The 20280-nt window shown below is 48.5% G+C and overlaps 1 protein-coding gene across 2 annotated transcripts; it reads left to right on the top strand.

The window, feature by feature from the left end:
* The first annotated feature begins 504 nt into the window (after positions 1–504).
* On the top strand, positions 505–17869 carry TSPAN33 (tetraspanin 33). 2 transcript variants are annotated; one of them, XM_032643760.1, is made up of 8 exons: positions 505–851; positions 11693–11750; positions 12410–12537; positions 12858–12932; positions 14057–14152; positions 15918–16046; positions 16447–16608; positions 16816–17864. In XM_032643760.1, the coding sequence occupies exons 1-8, from the start codon at positions 750–752 to the stop codon at positions 16915–16917; spliced, it is 852 nt and encodes a 283-aa protein (XP_032499651.1). In that variant the 5' UTR covers positions 505–749; the 3' UTR covers positions 16918–17864. The 2 variants fall into 2 exon arrangements, with proteins under 2 accessions (XP_032499651.1, XP_032499652.1); XM_032643761.1 differs by lacking the exon at positions 15918–16046 and having other exon boundaries at positions 16816–17869.
* Positions 17870–20280: the final 2411 nt, after the last annotated feature.

Raw genomic sequence — 20280 nt, 5'->3', positions numbered from 1 at the left:
ATTGCAGCTACTCAAATATTCTCAATTGTTATGTGTAGGTTAGCTTTATCTCTCTGATTTTATTGTCATCCCCCCCCCCCACACACACCCAGGGATATGTCTATTCTCTTGCATTCCCACAGCTTTCTGCGCATTGCTCAACATACAGGGTACGTACTTGTTGATCTTAATGTATGTGTGTTTGCATACGTGCACAGCAACTGGGTAGAGGACGTGGGTGCGTGATGCAGTGTGCATTCCTCCTCATCCTTTTTCCGTTGAGTAGCTGCAGCCTGGATGCTTTCCTTCTCGGGGGAGGAGGTAGAACCGCTGACCCTTTAACAAGTTGTGCCTCACAGAACAGGTGTCTCCCCCGCCTCTTGGAAAAGAGGGATGGTTGCATACTTAGTGACATCAGAGACCGACTAATGAGAAATCAGGCTTCGGCAGACGAGCCAATGGGAGGTTGAGGGCGGGCCCGGTTTCCTGGGAGCCCGGCGGGCCGGGCTAGTCCTCCAGCCACAGCGGAGTCTCTGCCGTTCACGCTGCGCGCGGCAGCAGCTCCAGCGACTCCCAGCGGCTCCAGTAGCGGCGCCGTTCCCCTAACCGCGCTTCTCCCGGAGGCACGGCGCGGGCACCTCCCGCCGCAGCGCGGTTCCCCCGCCGCTCGGGCTCCGGCCGTAGCACGGCTCATGCCTCCGGGCGCGGAGCGCTCAGGTGGGCCGGCCGTGGCGGGGAGATAGGCCCCCGGGGGCGGCGGCGGCTGGACCATGGCCCGGAGACCCGGGGCGCCGGCCGCCTACGGAGAGGACTTCTCCTTCGTCAGTCCGCTGGTGAAATACCTGCTCTTCTTCTTCAACATGCTCTTCTGGGTGAGGCTTGGGGGTCGTGGGGGCACCTGGGCTGCAGGGCACCCCCTGGAGGGTTGAGTGGGCTGCCCGCGCTGAGCAGAGGTCGTCCCCGGATGCCCGGTTCAAGGCGAACGTGGTGAGCGGCACTGCCGAGTTTTCTGAGAAGACCGTACTTTGGGGTAATTTATCCTAGGCAGAGACACCACAGTGGCTCCTTGTCTGCAGAGCGTGTTGGGGTGGGGGATATGCAGGGAATTCAGTGCAGACTTCTGGGTATTCTCTCGGCATCGGATGAGGGTCTGTGTCAGGCCAAAAAGGTGGTTTTGAGCGTCAGGAGCGGGTTTTCCTGTCGGGTTTTCCCAAGGCAGACCCACTGACACATTCATGATTAGGGGATTTTTCAGGCCTGGGGGCTGTGGCCCTGCTGGCAAAGAAGAAAGAGGAAGGAGGGAAACCCAAACCTTCCCTCTCCCTTAACTCAGAGAGAATGAGTTAAGGGGCTTTCATCTCTTCCTTTTGCAGGCCTCTGCTGCCCTTCCTCCCTCCAAAGGCTGAGAAAGGACAGGAAGAGCCTCCAGGTGTGGATGTCTTTCCCAGAACTGTCCCAAACTTTGCCCCACCTTTCTCAGGACCAGGCTCCATCCCCAGGAGTTTGACAGTTTTCAGCTTCTTCAAATAGACCCTATGTTGGGCTGGAAGTCCAGGGGTCCTTTCAGAATCTTCTGCCTGGGGCTGGAAAAGTAGAAAAAATATTGGACCGGGGCTGCCTAGATTCTCATCCCCACTCTGCCATTAATTGTTGACTTGACTAACCTGGGCAATATGTTCACCTCTGTAGACCTTAGTCTCCTCTTCCATAAAAATCCAGCATGATCAAGGATGCCAGAAATACTCTGCTGGAGCTGAGAATGCAGCTGGACCAGATCATGAAATGCTAGCTCAATCCTGTTTCAGGTCTAGAGAGTCCCTGAGCCTCTCTGGGTTTGCGAACATTGGGAGATCCACCCCCTTTCCCCAATTTCTCTTCCAGCACCAACTACACCAGAGCTGCTGCTCTAAGAGCCCGTTATGCTTGCCCACCTCTGCCTGAGACCTAAAGTTCAGACTTGCAGGAGGGAGGAGTCTAAAATATGTTTCCTAGGAGAGGGAGCAGACTAGGCAGCTAAGCCAGTTGCTGGAAAGGTTTCACAGGGGCCATGGTGTGAACAGACACAAAGTACATAAGTGCTAGCCCATTGGGAAAAATGAGAGAAATCCCAGAGGGTGGTGATGACAGCTCATTCTCAGCCATTGTACTGGCAGAAATGAAGTTTGAACTCCTAACAAATTCACAAGATCACAAAAGTTGTATTTTAGTCTTTCAGTTAAGAAGTCGCTGACTTTCTTTACCTCCCTGTATTTGACAGCTCTGTGCAGAGGGAAGAGAGTGGGCTGGTACATGCTTTATCATTCTGGGCATACGTTGGCAGGAACATTATCAGTGCTGCCTACAGCAACCATCTCCTTCCTTGCTGATCCTTTTCCCACCCAGGGCAGCAGTTGGAGTGGCTTTTGAGTCAGGCAAAGCCCAGAAGCTCAGATCTCCTGCCCCTGTGTCTCAGCTGGGGCTTCCTTAGTGGCGATGCCTCAGGGCTCCCATGGCACCTCGTACATATTTTGCTTGTCAGATCTTTCTTTACCTGTGCTGCAATTATGTGTTTCTGTTTTTCTCCCCCTCTAGACTTCAGGCTTCCGAGGGCAGAGACTGCCTTATTCACTTCTGGATTCTCAGTGCCCAGCTGTGTTTGGCAGAGAATGGGTACTTATTGAATGTTTATTGAGTGGGGAATGAGAGAGCAGAGCCTACAGGGTGGAGGCACGATGCCCTTCCTCCCTCTCTCACGGACACTAGCCTTTCGGGATGCAGCACAGCGTTAAGTCCTCCAGCATTCTTGGTTGGAGTATTGTCCTGTGTTTTTTTCTTCAGTGGGCCTGGCACCCCTCCCTCAAGCCAGGTCAGAAAACGTGGCAGCCATCCCCTCCAGCGTCTTCCTCAGGGCCTAATTACCACACACAGCACACGTGGACCCCCTTCCAGGTCTTCCCTAGGCGGATCCAGGCCTCTGGTGAGGTATCTTCGTCAACAAATTCACTTTGCTGCCTAGGACCGCTGTATTGGAGTCCCCAGGGCACTCAGGATGCCCCAAACCACCTGCAGCAGTATCTGTTGTAACTGGCTCAGAAGCCATGAGGAAATGATCTGGCATCAAGCCTGGCAAAAGCCCCTCCTGAGTGACAGGGTCCCTTATGCCCCCATCCCCCCACCACACACACACACACACACACAACTACTTAAATATGCTAGGAGGCAGAGCCCATTTCCTCCCCCATTTTTCCCCTCCTTTCCCTACAGACTAACCAGGCTGCAATAAATGAATTATAACAGTATTATTTTTTTAATATATAAATTTATTTATTTATTTTTGGCTGCATTGGGTCTTTGTTGCTGCATGCGGGCTTTCTCTAGTTGCAGCGAGTGGGGGCTACTCTTTGTTGCAGTGTGTAGGCTTCTCATTGCGGTGGCTTCTCTTGTTGTGGAGCATGGGCTCTAGGCGTGCGGACTTCAGTAGTTGTGGCTCGCGGGCTCAGTAGTTGTGGCTTGCGGGCTCTGGAGCGCAGGCTCAGTAGCTGTGGCGCACGGGCTTAGTTGGTCCGCGGCATGTGGGATCTTCCCAGACCAGGGCTTGAACCTGTGTACCCTTCATTGGCAGCCGGATTCTTAACCACTGCGCCACCAGGGAAGTCCCTATCACATTATTTTTATAAAAACAACAACAACGATACCAAGAATGAAGACAAGAACCACACACTTTGCTGTCAAGTCACATGCATACCTTCTTAACTCCCCAGATAGCTCTGTTTGCCTTGTACCAAGTAGAAAATCATAAACTTCAAGCAGCGTTTAAAAAGAATAAAAGAAAAGCATCTCTTAGAGTCTCGATAGCAGGCTGTGTGTCAGGCTGGTAACTCCAGGCTGTGAGTTTGCTTGTTTATACAATTTTGAGCACTTGTGAACTTTCCTTCCTCATTTATAGCCTTGGAAAACCAAAACCAGCCATGGCCTAAGGAAGGAGCTAAAGGGTTGGCCCAGACATTGGAGAGGAAAGAGCCCTGTGGACTCCTCTACTCCAGCAGGACAATTCCATCCTATCCAGAGGGAGAAGGCCAAGAACCAGTTTCAGACAGACAGTTGCCACTTCAGAAACCCAGGAACAATGGTGGTGCCAGGATGACCACTGTAGGACCAGTGTGTGCAGATCCTGGGCAGTGACAGAGGAGGCCCTACTTTAGGGCTAGCAGGATGTGATTTCTTTGACTTCATCCAGAAATAAGGATAGGAAGGACTGAGAAGCTGGAGGTACAGACCCCTCCCTCCCAGTGTCCCTCTGGGAAGGGACAGTGTTTTGATTCCCATGCAGGGAATCACTCTACTCTCAGCTGTCCCCCACCGCCACCTTCAAAAGAACAGGAAAAAGATTTATTCCAAAGAAGAGGTGAGGACTCTGAGACAGATCCACCCAGTTCATGCAGACTGGACTTTAGAATGTGGAAGGCGGACAGGCCGGGCTTTCTCTCGGTGGTTGGCGGGCCCTGGGTGGTGATGCCCCGTCTGCCTCTTTCAGGAGCCGTTCCAGGGACTTCCCTCTGGGTCCTGCAGGGCCTTCCTGATGCTGTTTTACTTACCCCTGCCTCAGCCCCGCCCAGTCTGGAGATTACCCACTGCTCACCCAAGATAACTGCAGGCAGCTCCTCCCCACCTCACGTGATGCCTGGACGTGAATACATCTGTGTCCTGGTAGGAGCCAGAGAGGGAGGCAGCCATGTGACCGAGGTCATAAGGCTCTGGAGCCATGTGGACCTACATTCCAGTCCCTCTTTAGCCACTCATTCACTGAGTGCATTCGCCCAGCATCAGTTCTGTAAAGTGGAGACCCTAACACCCTCTTGGGGTTGTGGCCACAGTATACATACTGGTTACGTAGTGGTTAGTCCAGTGCCTGGCCCTTAGCACTCAACAAAAGGTAGCTGTTACATCGTTGTTAGAATTGGCTCCTAGAGCCAATTCACCTTTTGGGGATGGACTTGGAGAGCTAGGATGACTGCTCCTCCTGACGAGTGGCAACTAGGTGGGGATTGAGTCTAGGTAAGGGCCAACCCTGAGCCTGACTTCCTTCAGCCTTGAACACCCTTGCTCACATTCCTACTGTTAGCCAGAGGGAGACGACGATTAGTGGCATCTTTATATTTTATAGTTTTAAAAGAAGTTTCCTATATATCATAGGAACAGAGACTCCACTGTTGTCTTTAAGGACCTTCCCTAGGTCCACTCCTCAGAGCTTTTCACACCGCATTGGTCTTAAGGTACAATCCAGTGGAAATGGATTCCGAGAGCTAATTTGCCTGTAATTATCGGCATTTGAGCATTAGAGCCAGGAGAAGAGCTCTCGTTCAGGACCTCAACTTGGGGCCCTGTAACCACTTATCTCTTAGTATTGATGGCTGTGAAGTAGTGTCCTAGGGGCTAGAATAAGGGTTTTCCTCACATCAAATCATAACTGTCTTTTCCTGATTTACAGAAAAAAAAGTCAAGATAACGGAAAGACTTTTCTCCATTTTCTGTTTTCTCCCATCTTCTCTCCAAGACAGCAGCTGCTTATCTGCCACCAAGTGCAAAGACAAGTAGCAACAAACATTATGGAAAACTAGGAAACTATTTAGAATATTGCCATATTATTTTATGAGATGCAGAGACATACGTCTAACAGCTGAATCACCTGTTAGTAAAATTGTTCCTTATTTCTATGATAGAAATTAGTATGTCATGCTTCCTCACATGACACATTGAGAAGGACACGTTATCTGTGTAATATTCCTGTCAAAAATATGTCGTCTGGGGCTTCCCTGGTGGCGCAGTGGTTGAGAGTTCGCCTGCCGATGCAGGGGACACGGGTTCGTGCCCCAGTCCGGGAAGATCCCACATGCCGCGGAGCGGCTGGGCCCGTGAGCCATGGCCGCTGAGCCTGCGCGTCCAGAGCCTGTGCTCCGCAACGGGAGAGGCCACAACAGTGAGAGGCCCGCGTACCGCAAAAAAAAAAAAAAAAAAAAAAAAAAAAAGTCGTCTGAATCTAATTGGGAAGAAACAATCTGACATCCAAATTGAGGGACATTAAGCCAAACAACTGGCCTGGACTTACCAAAAAAAATTTCAGTGTCAAAAAATATCAGAACATGTGTTGGCAAGGATATGGAGAAGTTGGAACCCTGTACATTGCTGGTGGGAATGTGGAATGGTGCAGCTTCTGTGAAAAAAGTTTGGCAGCTCCTTAAAAAATTAAACATAGAATTACCATATGACCTGGCAGTTCCACTCCTGGGTCTATACCCAAGAGAACTGAAAACAGGTATTCAAACAAAAACTTGTACATGGATATTCATAGCAACACTATTCACAACAGCCAAAAGGTGGAAACAACCCAAATGTCCATCAGTGGATGAATGGATAAACAAATTGGGGTCTATCCATACCATGGGATATTATTAGGCCATAAAAGGTATTGAAGTACTCTTACATGCTACAACATGGATGAATCTTGAAAACATTATGCTAAGTGAAAGAAGGCAGGCACAAAGAGCCACATATTATGTATTCCATTTATAGAAAATGTGCAGAATAGGCAAAACCATAGAGACAAAGTGGTTGCCAGGGGTTGGAGGAGTGGAGGTAATGGGAGTGACCATTTAATGGGTACAGTGTTTATATTTGGGGTGATGAAAATGTCCTGGAACCTGGTAGTGGTGGTGGTTGCATAGCAGTATGCATATACTTAAGGCCACTGAACTGTACACTTTAAAATGGGTAATTTTGTGGTATGTGTATTTTACCACGATTTTTTAAAAGTCCGTGTCTTGAAAAACCAAAAACAAAGAAAAGAAAAAAAGCTGTGAAACTGTTCCAGGCTAAAGGAGACTTGATCACTAAATGTATGATCCTTGACTGGATCCTGAACCAGAAGAAAGGGGAAATAAAACCAGTTATAAAGGACATTATTGGGATAATTGGGGAAAGTTAAATATGACTGTAAATTAGATAGCAGTAGTAGCATATTAAAGCTTCAAAAAGAATCTGATATGTCAAGATCGTATCGAGTACACCAGCAGAGCACTGTTAGTGCCTTGTCATATGAACAGTTTTAAGATCCGCTGCCATATGTTTTGGTGTAAGCAGAAATCACCCTGATTAAAGGTTGTAAAATTGCATGCAAGTGAATCCCAGTTTAAGAAAATATGATATTAAAAAGTGTGGATTTACAAGACTAACAAATTGACTATTTTTTAAATAGATTTCATTTTTTAGGACAGTGTTAGTTTTGCATAAACTTTTGAGAAGATGGTACAGCGACTTGCCATATATCCCACATCCAGTGTGTCTTATTATTAACATCTTACATGAGTATGATACATTTGTTACAATTAATGGCATTATCATTAAGGTCCGTACTTTATTCAGATTTCCTTATTTTTACTTAATGCCCTTTTTGTGTTCCAGGATCCCATCCAGGATATTGAACTTCATTTAGTTGTCATGTCTCCTTAGGTTTTTGTTGGCTGTGGCAGTTTCTCAGAATTTCCTTGTTTTTGATGACTTTGATAGTTTTCAGGAGTACTGGTCAGACATTTTGTAAAATGTCCCTCTATTGGAACTTGCCTGATGTTTTCTCATGGTTATACTGGGGTTATGGGTTTGGGGAAGGAAGAGCACAGAAGGGAAGTGCCATTTTCATCACGTAATCTCATATATCAATGACCTCTGTTGATGTTGACCTTGATCACCTGGCTGAGGTAGTCAGGCTTCTCCACTGTAAAGTTAATCTTTTCCCCCCTTTTCCATACTGTTCTCTTTGGAAGGAAGTTACTATGTGCCGCCCACACTTGGAAATGGGGAGTTATGGGCCACCTTCTTGACAGTGCAGTACCTCCATAAAATATTTGGGATTCTTCTGCGTGGGGGTTTTGTCTTTTCTCCCCCATTTATTAAGTCATTTATATCAGTATGGACTCATGGGTATTTATTTTATATTTGGGGTAGCAACTCCATACTCTTTTATTTTGATGTCTCTTTGGCATAGCCACACAAATGTGGGGTTTTGTTTTTGTTTGTTTTTGAGCATTTCCTTACCTTCTGACATCACAAGATGCTCCAGACTTATCTATTTCCCACCCCAGTCCTGGGATCAGCCATTTCTCCAAGGAGCCCAGGGGATGGCTATTTTCTTTATAAGGTGATTACTCACCTTACATAAGGATAAAGGTACTGGTGCGTGCAAATTATTTTATATAATTTGATTGACAACTCTTCAAGAACATGCCTTTGGCTGGACTCAGCTATTTTAAAAACTGTCTAGCTTTTGAAAGTTTCCAGCAAGGCTTCCTTCTAGCCAGAATATGAAAAGCTATTCTAGGAAGAGAAGTGTCTTTATCTCCATTCCCATCATGAAAGGAGATCATTGGTGATATTGTAGGGTGTCATAAGATTTTGTAGCAAGGACTGATATATTGTAGACAGTACCCGACTTGAGACTGGAAATGGGGTTTAGTCCAGATATTGCCACTGCACCCATGTGCACTTGGTCAAATATCACTTCCCTCTTTTGGCCTCATCTGTAAAAAAATGGTGAGTGGCTGAGTTCGTTTCTAAGCTTCTACTCGCTCTAAAATGTTATGCTATTAACAGCAGCGGCACTAACTTTGGAATGGCAGCAGCTTTGAGGAATTCAGGGTGGGAGATGTGGGCAGGAATAGAAGTGTGAAAGGGCAAGGCTGACTGCAGGGTAAAGAGGCAGATCCATGACAGAAATGCAGAATTTTAGAGTTAGCTAGTGAGTTCCAGGTGAGCAGTATCATTAATGATCATATTAAATATTAATGAGAATATTAATGTCTTAGTCTTGTTTCTCACATAGCCAGCACCTACCCGCCCTAGATCCCCGGCTGAGTGTGCTTTAGGCTTGTGGTTCTCGAACTTGACTGCATGTTGGAATCGCCTGGTATGCATTCAGAAACACTGTTGCCTGGGTTCTAAAGCCAGAAATTCTGGTATCCTGGGTTTGGGGTGCAGCCTAGGCATCAGGAGTTTTTAGGTTCTACTCCGTGCCCCCCATTCTAATGGCAGCCAAGGTTAAGAAGCACTGCATTAGGCCCTAGATGCCCTTGCCCCCTCCCGTGTAACAGATACACCTCCTTAAGGGCAGGGACCACATCTTGCTCATCTTTGCAGTCCTCAGAGTATCTCCTACATAACAGCTGATGAATTGGATTTGGACAGTATATTAGTTTCCTATTACTGCTGTAACAAATTGCCACAAACTGAATGGTTTAACGTAACACAGATTAGTTTTCTCATAGTTCTGGAGGTCAGAAGTCCAAAACAGGTCTCACTGAGCAAAAACCAAGATGTCAGCAGGAATGGTTCCTTCTGGAGGCGCTAGGTAAGAATCTATTTGCTTGCCTTCTCCAAGAGGCTGTTCACGTTCTTCAGCTTACGGCACATACTCCAGCCTCTGCTTCTGTTGTCATACATATCTCCTCCTCTGACTCAGACCCTCCTGCCTCCCCCTTATAAGGTCCCTTGTGATTATATTGGGCCAACTGGGATAATCTCCCCAGTTGCAAGGTCCTTAACTTAATCACATTGGCAAAGCCCCTCTGGCCGTGTAAGGTTACATATTCACAGGTTCTGGGAATTAGGAATGGACATCTTTGGGAGGACGCTGTTCTACCTACCACAGATGGAGACAGAGCAACTGCTATAATTACAAGCCCACCCATGGAATGAAGTTACCCTGTGACACATGGCATCTGTTTACTTTTCCTTTCTTGTTTTAGCTGTGTTAGGATTTAATCAGAGACCGTCTTTGTGGAAAGTTATACACCTTAGTGAAAATTTAACATGTGACAAAACAGTGAGGAGCCTGGGAGCAACAGAAATAAAGAGCAGATACATATTTTTTAATGATTCAGTAAAGTGATATTCAGAACCGTAATTGGCTGTGGTGAGTTTTAAAGGGCAGACAGAGATGCCCGATCACTCTGGCAAAGGGCTTGTGCTTCCAGGCCCGTGGGGTAACCGGGGTCTCCGTTGTGTGGTTTCCTTGCCTCCCGCCAACTCCCCCTTGCTCCCTGAGCCTGGCTGTGCTGTGGGACAAGAAGCCAGCTGGCACCTGCAGCCCCTCACACAGCTCTTTCTGCAAGCAGCTCCCTCTCTCCTGGACAAAGAGTGTGAGGGCCAGCACGTCACACGTCTGGCCCCGAGTCAGAGGCGGCGTCAAATGATTGGGGACCGAGGAGAAGGGGCTGTGTGTACAAGCCGAGAAGAGTCCTGAAAGGTGCGGTTTTAGACAAGGGTTTCCCATTTCCTGCTGAATGCACCAGCTGGTAGAGTTTCCCAAGGAGAATGTCTCTCTACTGAGGGGCTAGTCTGACCCTGTTACCTGCTATGGGTGCTAAATTCCCTTCTCCCACCAAAGCCCCAAGATGGTCTCTGTCTTGCCGGACAGTGGAGTGCAGCCAGCCCTCTCCTTCACCACTGAGTTGGTCAAGTCCCTGCTGCTGAGAACTCCCTCCAGCCAGAGCTTGGCCCCCGCTATTGCCATGGTGATAGCCAGCTGCTTCTTAGCACCAGCCTGGGAACTGGGCACAAAGGAAGAGTGACCGAAGGATGTGCACACTGGGCCACCCTGCACTCCTGGAGGCGTAGAGCGGGGCATAGAGAAGGCCCCTTTAGGGAGCGCTGGTGGTCTCGGATGGGTTTGTTCTCTGAGGCAGAAGCCAGGAAGTTTGAAAGGTCTAAACTTCTCTGTTCCACACTGGAATCAGGGTTTAAAAAGTTTCCTTTGCAGGGTAGTTCTGCTGTTTTACACCCACGCATTCTTTCACACTGGTTTGTACTTTCATTCTTGCATTTGACACCATATTGACCTCCAAGAGGGTTAGAGACCTGGCAGCATCTAGCATCTACCCAGGCCTGCTTCAGCTTTAAGACCTCCCCTTTGATGTAGCTGGATTCAAATTCAGAACTTCATAGTTTCTGTGTGACCCTGGGCAAGTTAATCCTTAGTAATGATAGATAATATTTATTATCAGGCATTGTGTTAAGTGCTTTCCATGCATTCTTTTATTTCATTTTCACAGTAATCTTATTAAATGTAGTTGTTTTAAATTACCATCTTCAGATACAGAAACTGAGGCTCGGAGAATTGTCCGGCACAGACCCAGGTTCAGCTCACTCCGAAGCTCATGTTTTTCACTGCTATTCTGTTTTTTTTTTTTTTTTTTGCGGTACGCGGGCCTCTCACTGTTGTGGCCTCTTCCATTGCAGAGCACAGGGTCCGGACGCGCAGGCCCAGCGGCCATGGCTCATGGGCCCAGCCGCTCCGCGGCATGTGGGATCTTCCCGGACCGGGGCACGAACCCCTGTCCCCTGCATCGGCAGGCGGACTCTCAACCACTGCGCCACCAGGGAAGCCCCTGCTATTCTGTTTTAACCTTGCATTGCCTTAATTTCCTCACCTGTAAAATGGGTATAATAGCTGCCTCACAAGATAACTGTGTTGTGAGGATTAAATGAGATAATCTTGGTATAAGCTTTTCATGGAGGTAAAGCACTGACAGATTCTATCAATAGTATCACCAGGGAGGAAAAAGATGCTCATTTCTGGGTCCAGGAAGAGTCGTCCTCCTCCTACTCTGCCTTAAGGTTACTGACGGCTATCAGGGCTCCCTGGTTTCCAAAACCTCAGAGTGTGGCTCCTTCCCTGTCTCCACAGGTGATTTCCATGGTGATGGTTGCCGTGGGAGTCTACGCTCGGCTGATGAAGCACGCAGGTGAGCTGTAGGTCCCCGTGCATCTCCCCACGACTCTTCGCTGCCTCTTTCAGCCCTGGTCTTTCAGCCCTCCTTCCCACATAAGCTATGGAGCTATAGGGGGCAGCCACCCTCTAGCCAAATCCTAGAGGCTTACTCCATCAGGCCATCCAAGCCAGTTCACCTGGATTTCCCTGAGCTCCCACGAGTCTTCTGAGATCTGCCTGCATTTTAGGCTTAGGAAGTGTCTAAGGAAGAAGGTAGGCTTCTGGGTGCAAAGAGTAACCGGGGGCTGTAGCCCTTCCTTCGCTCTGTTCTGGAGTAACTCAACCTCCATTCCTATTCCTCTGCACAAAGTCTCCAGGAAACGGAATCTGCAAAGCCAATGAGCCTAATGCCATTCTGATTCTTTTCTGGAGCGAAAGTGGTCCCTCCTCTCTTAAGCCTGGGAATAAAGGCTCTTACTTTTTGTTAGTTTCTCAAATTAAACGCCACAAGCCCTTCTGGGCCCTTTGTTTTCTCCCCATGGGAGGGCAGTACTGCTTCCTGTAACCTTCCCCCAGCCACACTGGAGAATCCCCCACCAGGGGAGGAGGACAGTTTTGGGGGCACCCCACCCCTCCCTGGTACCCCCCTCCACCGGCACCAGACTCAGACTGAGAGACAGCCCCTTCCCCCAGAAGCAGCGCTGGCCTGCCTGGCCGTGGACCCAGCCATCCTGCTGATCGTGGTGGGCATCCTCATGTTCCTGCTCACCTTCTGTGGCTGCATTGGCTCTCTCCGGGAGAACATCTGCCTCCTGCAGACGGTGAGTGGTCAGGGGCGCCCCCAGAAATGCCCTGGCCTCTCTCCTCCACGTGCCTCTCATTCCTGAAACCTTTCAGTTTCCTTTGTCCCTCAATGCCCCCAAGGTCTGTGCTGTCCACTCCTCACTGTAGAGCTCAGCCCAGGTGACCCAGCACAGGGTGACCACCCCCAGGACAGCGTCCCAGAGGCAGCTGCCTTTCCTGTGTGTGGGGCACCTAGGAGAAAGTGCCCCGTGGACCCCCAGTACTCGCCGTGGTCCTGGGAAGAACTACTGCCCAGCATGGTAACAGACTGCCTCCTTTTTCCACCTGCTCCCCACAGTTCTCCCTCTGTCTCACCATCGTGTTCCTGCTACAGCTGGCAGCCGGGGTCCTGGGCTTCGTATTCTCAGACAAGGTAACACTGGGAGTCACGGGGCCTCCTCAGCTGTGAACCAGAGGGAGGAAGGGAAGGTTCCTGCCCGTGCTTAGCCTAATTAACCACAGTGGTCCTTCCCCTGAGAAGGATCGGCCTCTGAAAGATTATCCTTAGGGATGAATGAATGGCCTTTAAAGTTGCCATATTTAAAGAGGATTTCAAGATTGTAAGGTGTTTTCCTCTGACAGTCTGAGAGGCCAACAGGGAGGTAAATTCTATGAACCAAAAGTTAAAATAGTCTGTAAACTTTAACGGCAAATGATTGAGTAAAATTCACTTATCAAGTGAACCACAGACAACGTGAAGAGCCTTTTGTTTCTTTTAAAAATTATTTATTGGGATAAACGAAAGTAAGAAAAGGGGGAAGTAAACAACACTTTGAACAGCTCTTACCATATCTGGGAGTGGTCTGCCATTCAGTGACAGCCCTTTTAATTAAGAACCAGAATTTCTTTCCCAAAGGGCAAATGATTACCAGGGGCAGAGTATAGGACTATGGATAGGAAACTTTGAGGAAAGTAATGAAGCAGGAAGGAAGAGACCATGGTAGAACTATGAATTTGAGAGCCACTGAGTTAATTCAGAATGTCCTAGTCCTTCGGGCTTAGTAAAATCCTAATACGATACAGATCTGTTTTGAGTCTAAAGAGATGCAATTCTCTTATGTCCACTAGAGGTCAGTGCCTCAGCTCAGCAAGTCCTTTTCTACTAAATACTCCCCCGCCCCACTGCCCCTGGACACACACACACACACACACACACACACACACACACACACACACACAAACTAGTTTCGCTGCTTTGCATCAGTCAACAAGTATTTTGTGTAATAATATTCAGAGATAGATAAATATTGGATTAACTTGAGATGTGGCTCTGAGAAGAGGCAATAGCAGGACCAGCATTTTTCTTGCCCACAGGTTCCTGAGGGCCCAGAGGTGCACAGGCTTCGGAATTGGCCATCTTCCATCACTAGGACGTGGTTCTGATTTCAAGGCTGACTTAAATAAAGAATGATGACCATTGTCTATTGCTATTTCTGCAGGGAGGAGCTGGTTAGGGGTTAGTCCTGTGTTCTGATTCCCTCCTTGTGTTTCTGGCAGGCGCGGGGGAAAGTGAGTGAGATCATCAATAACGCCATTGTGCACTACCGAGATGACTTGGACCTGCAGAACCTCATTGATTTTGGCCAGAAGAAGGTATGGGCTAAGAGGGGGGTCATCTAGTGGTCCAGGAAGCTGTGGGCAACAGTTAATGCCATCCCAAGAGACACCTCACCCTCATCACCTGCTGGGTAATGGATTCTGGGAAGGGGTCTGGCAAAAAAACCCCACATAGCTTTAAAAGTACTTTTAAGGGCTTCCCTGGTGGCGCGGTGTTTGGGAGTCCGCCTGCCGATGCAGGGGACGCGGGTTCGTGCCCCGGTCCGGGAAGATCCCACATGCCGCGGAGCAGCTAGGCCCGTGAGCCATGGCCGCTGAGCCTGCGCGTCCAGAGCCTGTGCTCTGCAACGGGAGAGACCACGGCAGTGAGAGGCCCGCGTACCGCAAAAACAAACAAACAAAAGTACTTTTAAGGGCAAAGAACAGTATATATAGTAATCTACCAATTGTGTAAAAAAAGAGAGGAAAGAATATGTATTCATGTTTGCAAAAGGAATCTGGAAGGATATGAAGGAAACCATTATAAGTGGTTACTTACAGTGGGAGGGGGAACTGGGCAGATTTTTTAATATTACCAATTCAAAAGTCAGATTTTTAAAATTATGGCAAAATGTACATAATATCAAATTTACCATTTTTAAGTGTACAGATCTGTAGCACTAAGTACATTCACATTGTTGTACAACCCTCATCACCGTCCATCTCCAAAACTTTCTTCCCACACTGAAACTCTGTACCCCATTAAACACTAACTCTCCATTTTCCCCCTCCCCCTAGCTCCTGGCAACCACCATTCTATGTTCTATCTCTATGAATTTCTGTCTCTGTGAATACTGTATTTGTCCTTTTGCGACTGGCTTGTTTCACTTAGCATGTCTTCAGGATTCATCCATGTTGTGGGATGTGCCAAAACTCCTTCCTTTATAAGGCTGAATAATATTCCATCATACGTATATACCGCGCTTCACTGATTCATTTATCTTTTGATGCACACTTGGGTCACTTCTACCTTTTGCCTATTGTGAATAATGCTGCTATGAGTCAGAACTTAAATTTGAAACAAAAGTGCTTTTGAGACCAGAGCTGAGTTCCCCTTCGCTTGGTGCAACACTCTTTTTTTTTTGTTTTTTTTGTTTTTTGCGGTATGTGGGCCTCTTACTGTTGTGGCCTCTCCCGTTGCGGAGCACAGGCTCCGGACACGCAGGCTCAGCGGCCATGGCTCACGGGCCCAGCCGCTCCGCGGCATGTGGGATCTTCCCGGACCGGGACACGAACCCGTGTCCCCTGCATCGGCAGGCGGACTCTCAACCACTGCGCCACCAGGGAAGCCCGGTGCAACACTCTTGACTTGGATCCCGTTTGCTTTCATGGTGTAATTATGGGCCCACAATATTGAAGAATCTCCTCCTGTGCTTCCTCTATATTAAGGCAAATGTTTGTAGCACTGATGCTTTATTTCAGCCAGTATTTTTGGAACATATACTTTTGCGAAGCTCTATGCTATACAGGACTGCAAAACCAGAAACTGCCCTCAAGGAGCTCATAGTTGAGTGTGTAAAACAAAATATATATACAAGTTATAACAAGACATATAAAATGATAGAAATTAAGAAGAGAAAACTTCTTCAGGGGAAGGTCACTAAGAAACTTGAGCTCCAGGTTCCAGGTTGTGTTTCAACACAACGTGAACTTACAAGTGCAAGCTTGCCATAGACTTTTGGTTGCTCTGAGAGTTCCCCTTGTCACCTCAGTGTGGGGATGGGGGTGGTAATTTTAACCCCTGTGGTGGGCTTTGTTGCAGTTCGGCTGCTGTGGAGGGATTTCCTACAAGGACTGGTCCCTGAACATGTACTTCAACTGTTCGGAAGACAACCCCAGCCGTGAGCGCTGCTCTGTGCCTTACTCCTGTTGCTTGCCTACCCCCAACCAGGTGTGCACACATCCCACCTCATTTCCTCCTGCAGTGATCTGAGTTACTTTCTGATTAGGGCAGCTGCTATTGGGAATCTCCATCCCCTGGTTTAGCCAGTCAATTTTGTTGGACAGCTGTCAGATGTTTTTCTTCACTCCAATCTGATGGCTCTGTTATCTTGCACTCCTGTAGCCCACTTGGGGTTTCAGAAGGCACAGGTCTCTAAGGCAAGGAGAACTGGACTCAGATGTCTCAAAGGAAGGGAAGTCTGCATTTAGCAACTTCCAACATAGCATCCTCCACATATATTCTCTAACAATTTAGGAGTTTAGGAAGGGTGGGAAGCCCATCAGCTAGGGCCCCTAAGAAAAAGTTATTGGAATGGGAGTCCCACTTGGCTTTTCAACTCTCTTCCCAGGCAGTGATCAACACCATGTGCGGCCAAGGTATGCAGGCCCTTGACTACTTGGAAGCTAGTAAAGTCATCTACACCAATGGCTGTATTGACAGATTGGTCAACTGGATACACAGCAACCTCTTCGTACTTGGTGGTGTGGCACTGGGCCTGGCCATCCCCCAGGTAACTTACCCTGTAAAACTGTGGTCCCACAATTCTGTAAAGACTCCTTTGTTTTGGGGAGGGCACCTGGGGCTCAGTTAGTGTCAGGCACTAACGTTACTGAAGGGTAGGAGATGTGATGGTGCCGACTGCACTGGGAAGATTGAGTCAGAGAAAACAAAGGCATCACTCATTGCTGAGGACCCAATTCCTTCTCACCTTTCCCAGCTGGTGGGAATCCTGCTGTCCATGATCCTCGTGAGTCAGATCAAAGATCAGATCAAACTACAGCTCTACAACCAGCAGCACCGGGCTGACCCATGGTACTGAGAATCCATCCTGCACCTCCTCGTTAGGGCAACAGGCGAGCCTCATCAACCAACGGCAGTGGTTACAGCTGTCAGCACCAAATGGAGATTTGGGTTCCAGCCCCACAAGTGACGGCCCAGTGGCAAGAAGCAAACTCCAGACGCCAGAAGGCAGGGTACACAGGTGGCTCAAGTCTGGGAAGGATGTGCCTCCTCTCCCCATCCTAGCTCTCAGCATTGTTATTTTGTATTCTTTCTACCCTCCACCATTTGGGTTTCTGTTCTTGTATTGTCTGAGCAGAGATGCTTGAGCAGAGCAGTCGCACAGAGTTGTGGGGGCAACAGGCTTTCCACCGAAGCACTGCAACTGACAGACCTGCTGGGGCTGCCACTGAGCTTGCTGCGCATACTCGCATTCTGGCTGTTGCCAGTGCGCCCTGCCTGGAGTCCGGTTGGCATGATACCAGCTCCAGAAGGGGAGGGAGTGGAGCAGGCAATGAGCGTGGGGGTCGGCTGGGGACAGTCGTAGGTGCTGGGGAGGAGGGGAAGACCCTGTGTTTATTAACTGCCTGTGCTGCCATCCTCCCAGGTAGTCAGAGTGAGCTACATCCTGCCCCTCCCTCGTTTCCATGGAAACGTGGCAGCAACTGCAAGGGGTTCAACGAGCAGCCAAATTCACCCCGTCTCCCCTCCTTTAAAAAATGTCTGGAACCATGGTCTCTATCTTCTGCAGCCAGCAGAGGTGGGACTGAGTCATACGTCCCCTTGAACTGCACCCCTGTATGGCCCTCGCTCTCCAGTAAGTGGGTTTCTTTTTTTTAACCTTGGCAGTGTGCAGAGAAAGAGAGGTAACACCCCCCCGCCCCCCATTCCTCCGCACCAGAGCTAGCTCAGTATTTCTACAGTGTAAGCAGGGATCTTGCTGGGGCTGGGGGACCCAGAAATGGCAATAAAAGTTTGTTGACCTGGGCTAACCTGGACTCCATGAATTTTCCATTCTGGCAACTGGGAAGGGAGGGGTAGAAGGGCCCGGCCGGTGGGCCCTCCCTCCAACAGGGGACTGGACACTCTCCTAAACGCTACCGTACTTCCCCGGCCCCACCACTCACCCCCGCTCCTTCTAGCAGATGCACCATTCCCCTCCCACAACCCCGCCCCCTCCAGTCTAAATTAGATAAAGAGATTCCCCATTCGCATTTGGGAACGGCATAATTTTATCCCTAAACCTGACGTTAATTTTTTTTTTCCGAACTAAAATACTTTGCTACCCAAAACTTTCCGGATGGGTTAGGGAAGGATACGTCTGTAAATCACTGTGTAGCCCTCTCGCCGGGAAGGGAGTGGGGAGGAGTGAGGAGGAGGAAGGCCATCTCTTCACTCACAGTCTAGACCCTCTAGCCCTCTCCTCCATCTTTATCTGAAAGAGCTGGGTACCGCGGCCCATCTTGCTTTAGTGAAGACCCAGAAAAAAATTTCCAGCCGTGCGCAGGGCTTCCTCGCGCGGAGAAGAGCGGGCGAGTGCGGAGAGCAGGGAGGCCCGGCTGGCGCGTCGGGGGGCGGGGCCGGGGCGGGGCCCCGTGGCGCCGTGTGTGGTCCCCACCCCCGCGGCGGCTGGGCCGCGCCTCCCCCACCCCGCCCGCGAGGAGGGGGAGGGCTGCGTGACCCCACTCCCCGATGAGTGTACCCCAAGTCTCCTAATCTAGCTTACCTCTGCAGTCGGGAAGCTCAGACTAGGGCCTTGGCCTGGCCGGGGAAAGATGGGAGAAGCCCTACCGCGCTGGGCAGAGCCTAGAGTTCTCTCCCCGCCCCCAGTTTCCCCTAAACAAGCCTTCTGCTCCTGGGAGGGCGCCTTTCCAGCAGCCACCTGGGGCCCCAGCCAATGTTTAGCTCCAGCTAGTAACAGAACGGAAAGAAAAAATAAAATCTTTTTTTTTTTTTTTTTTTTAAAGTAAGGGCCTTTTATTCTGGGAGAGAAGAGTAAAAAAGCGCGCTTTCTTAGCGCCAGGGAGTGGCATTTTATGCTCCTTCATTTGGTGATGCGGACCAGGAACTCGGTGTTAGGGAGCCGCGGTGACGCACCTTCCCGGTTCACCGATTTTGAGGAGCTTACCTGGTAGGGGGCTGCTTAAGGCCTTTTGGAGGAAAAGACCAGGAACGCAAGCCTGCAGAACCAGGATTCAAATCCAGATTTTTTGAACTGCAAACTACACTTTTACTTAAGTCTCTACTGTCTCTCACTATATCTAGCCTTCTGGGCTTGTATTGATACAAAAGGAGTCGGGAATTTCCCACCAAGTCCCAGGCCTTAAAAGGCCCTGAGCTTTAAATGTTCAGGAGCTTATAGTGCAGTTCGATGTTTTTACCTAGATTCGTTTCTCAGTGTCTTTTTAGATTTCTTTCTCTTTGGCCTGATGCTGGGAGAGAAAATGCCCAGTTTTTTAAAGGTTTCTCATCATTATTTCACGTTTCAATTTAATTTGCTCCCTGAATTTCTATCAGTTTAAAAACCCTAGTCTCAAGCATCTGGGGTTAACACCAGTATCTTAGAACAGCTATCAAATCTAGGCCTCAAAGGTGGGTGAATGGAAGAAGATTCTTGCGGCAGTGGAGATCAGGCTGGATGAGCAGAAGTGGACAGAAAGGGCCTGAAGGAGGGTGAAAATTTGTCTGGCATGAGATGGCAAGAAAGGTACCCCTACGGTCTGTGGGCCTCAAACCCTACAATTTAAGCAAGGACTTGAGTCCAGGAGTGCAAATTTTGCAGAATGTTCAATGAAATTCTAATTTCCTCTGTATTTGTTTTCTATTGCTGATGTAACAAATTACCGTAAACTGAGTGGCTTAATTCAACACAAATTTGTTATTTTACAATTTTGGAGGTCAGAAATCTGAAATGGGTCTCACTGAGCTAAAACCAAGGTGTGAGCAGGGCTAAGTTCCTTCTGGGGGATCTAGAGAATCCACTTTCCAGCTTCTAGAGGCCACTTGTGTTCCTTGGTGCCTGGCCCCTTTTTCCATCTTTAAAGCACATCACTCCAACCTCTGCTTCTGTGGTCACATCTTCTTCTCTGACTTTGACTCTCCTATGTCCCTCTTATAGGACTCTTGTGATTAATTTGGGCCCACCTAGGTTATCCAGATTATCTGCCATTTTAAGATTCTTTTTTTTTTAATGTTTAACTTTTTTATATTGGAGTATTGTTGATTAACAATATTGTGTTTCAGGTGTACAACAAAATTATTCAGTTATACATGTACATGAATCTGTTCTTTTTCAAATTCTTTTTAATTTAACCATATCTATAAAGTTCCTTTTACAATGTAAGGTATATACACAGAATTTCTGGGATTAGGACATAGACATTTTAGGGTGGCTCTTATTCAG

Source organism: Phocoena sinus, chromosome 9, assembly GCF_008692025.1.
Source record: "Phocoena sinus isolate mPhoSin1 chromosome 9, mPhoSin1.pri, whole genome shotgun sequence".
Taxonomy (NCBI): Eukaryota; Metazoa; Chordata; class Mammalia; order Artiodactyla; family Phocoenidae; genus Phocoena; species Phocoena sinus.
This window is presented reverse-complemented; position numbering and strand designations above follow the sequence as displayed.

Coding starts and splice junctions, on each gene's coding strand:
- TSPAN33 (XM_032643760.1), top strand. CDS start 750: ATGGCCCGGAGACCCGGGGCGCCGGCCGCCTACGGAGAGGACTTCTCC. Junction 852..11,692: donor TCTTCAACATGCTCTTCTGG/GTGAGGCTTGGG, acceptor CTGTCTCCACAG/GTGATTTCCATGGTGATGGT. Junction 11,751..12,409: donor TCGGCTGATGAAGCACGCAG/GTGAGCTGTAGG, acceptor CCCTTCCCCCAG/AAGCAGCGCTGGCCTGCCTG.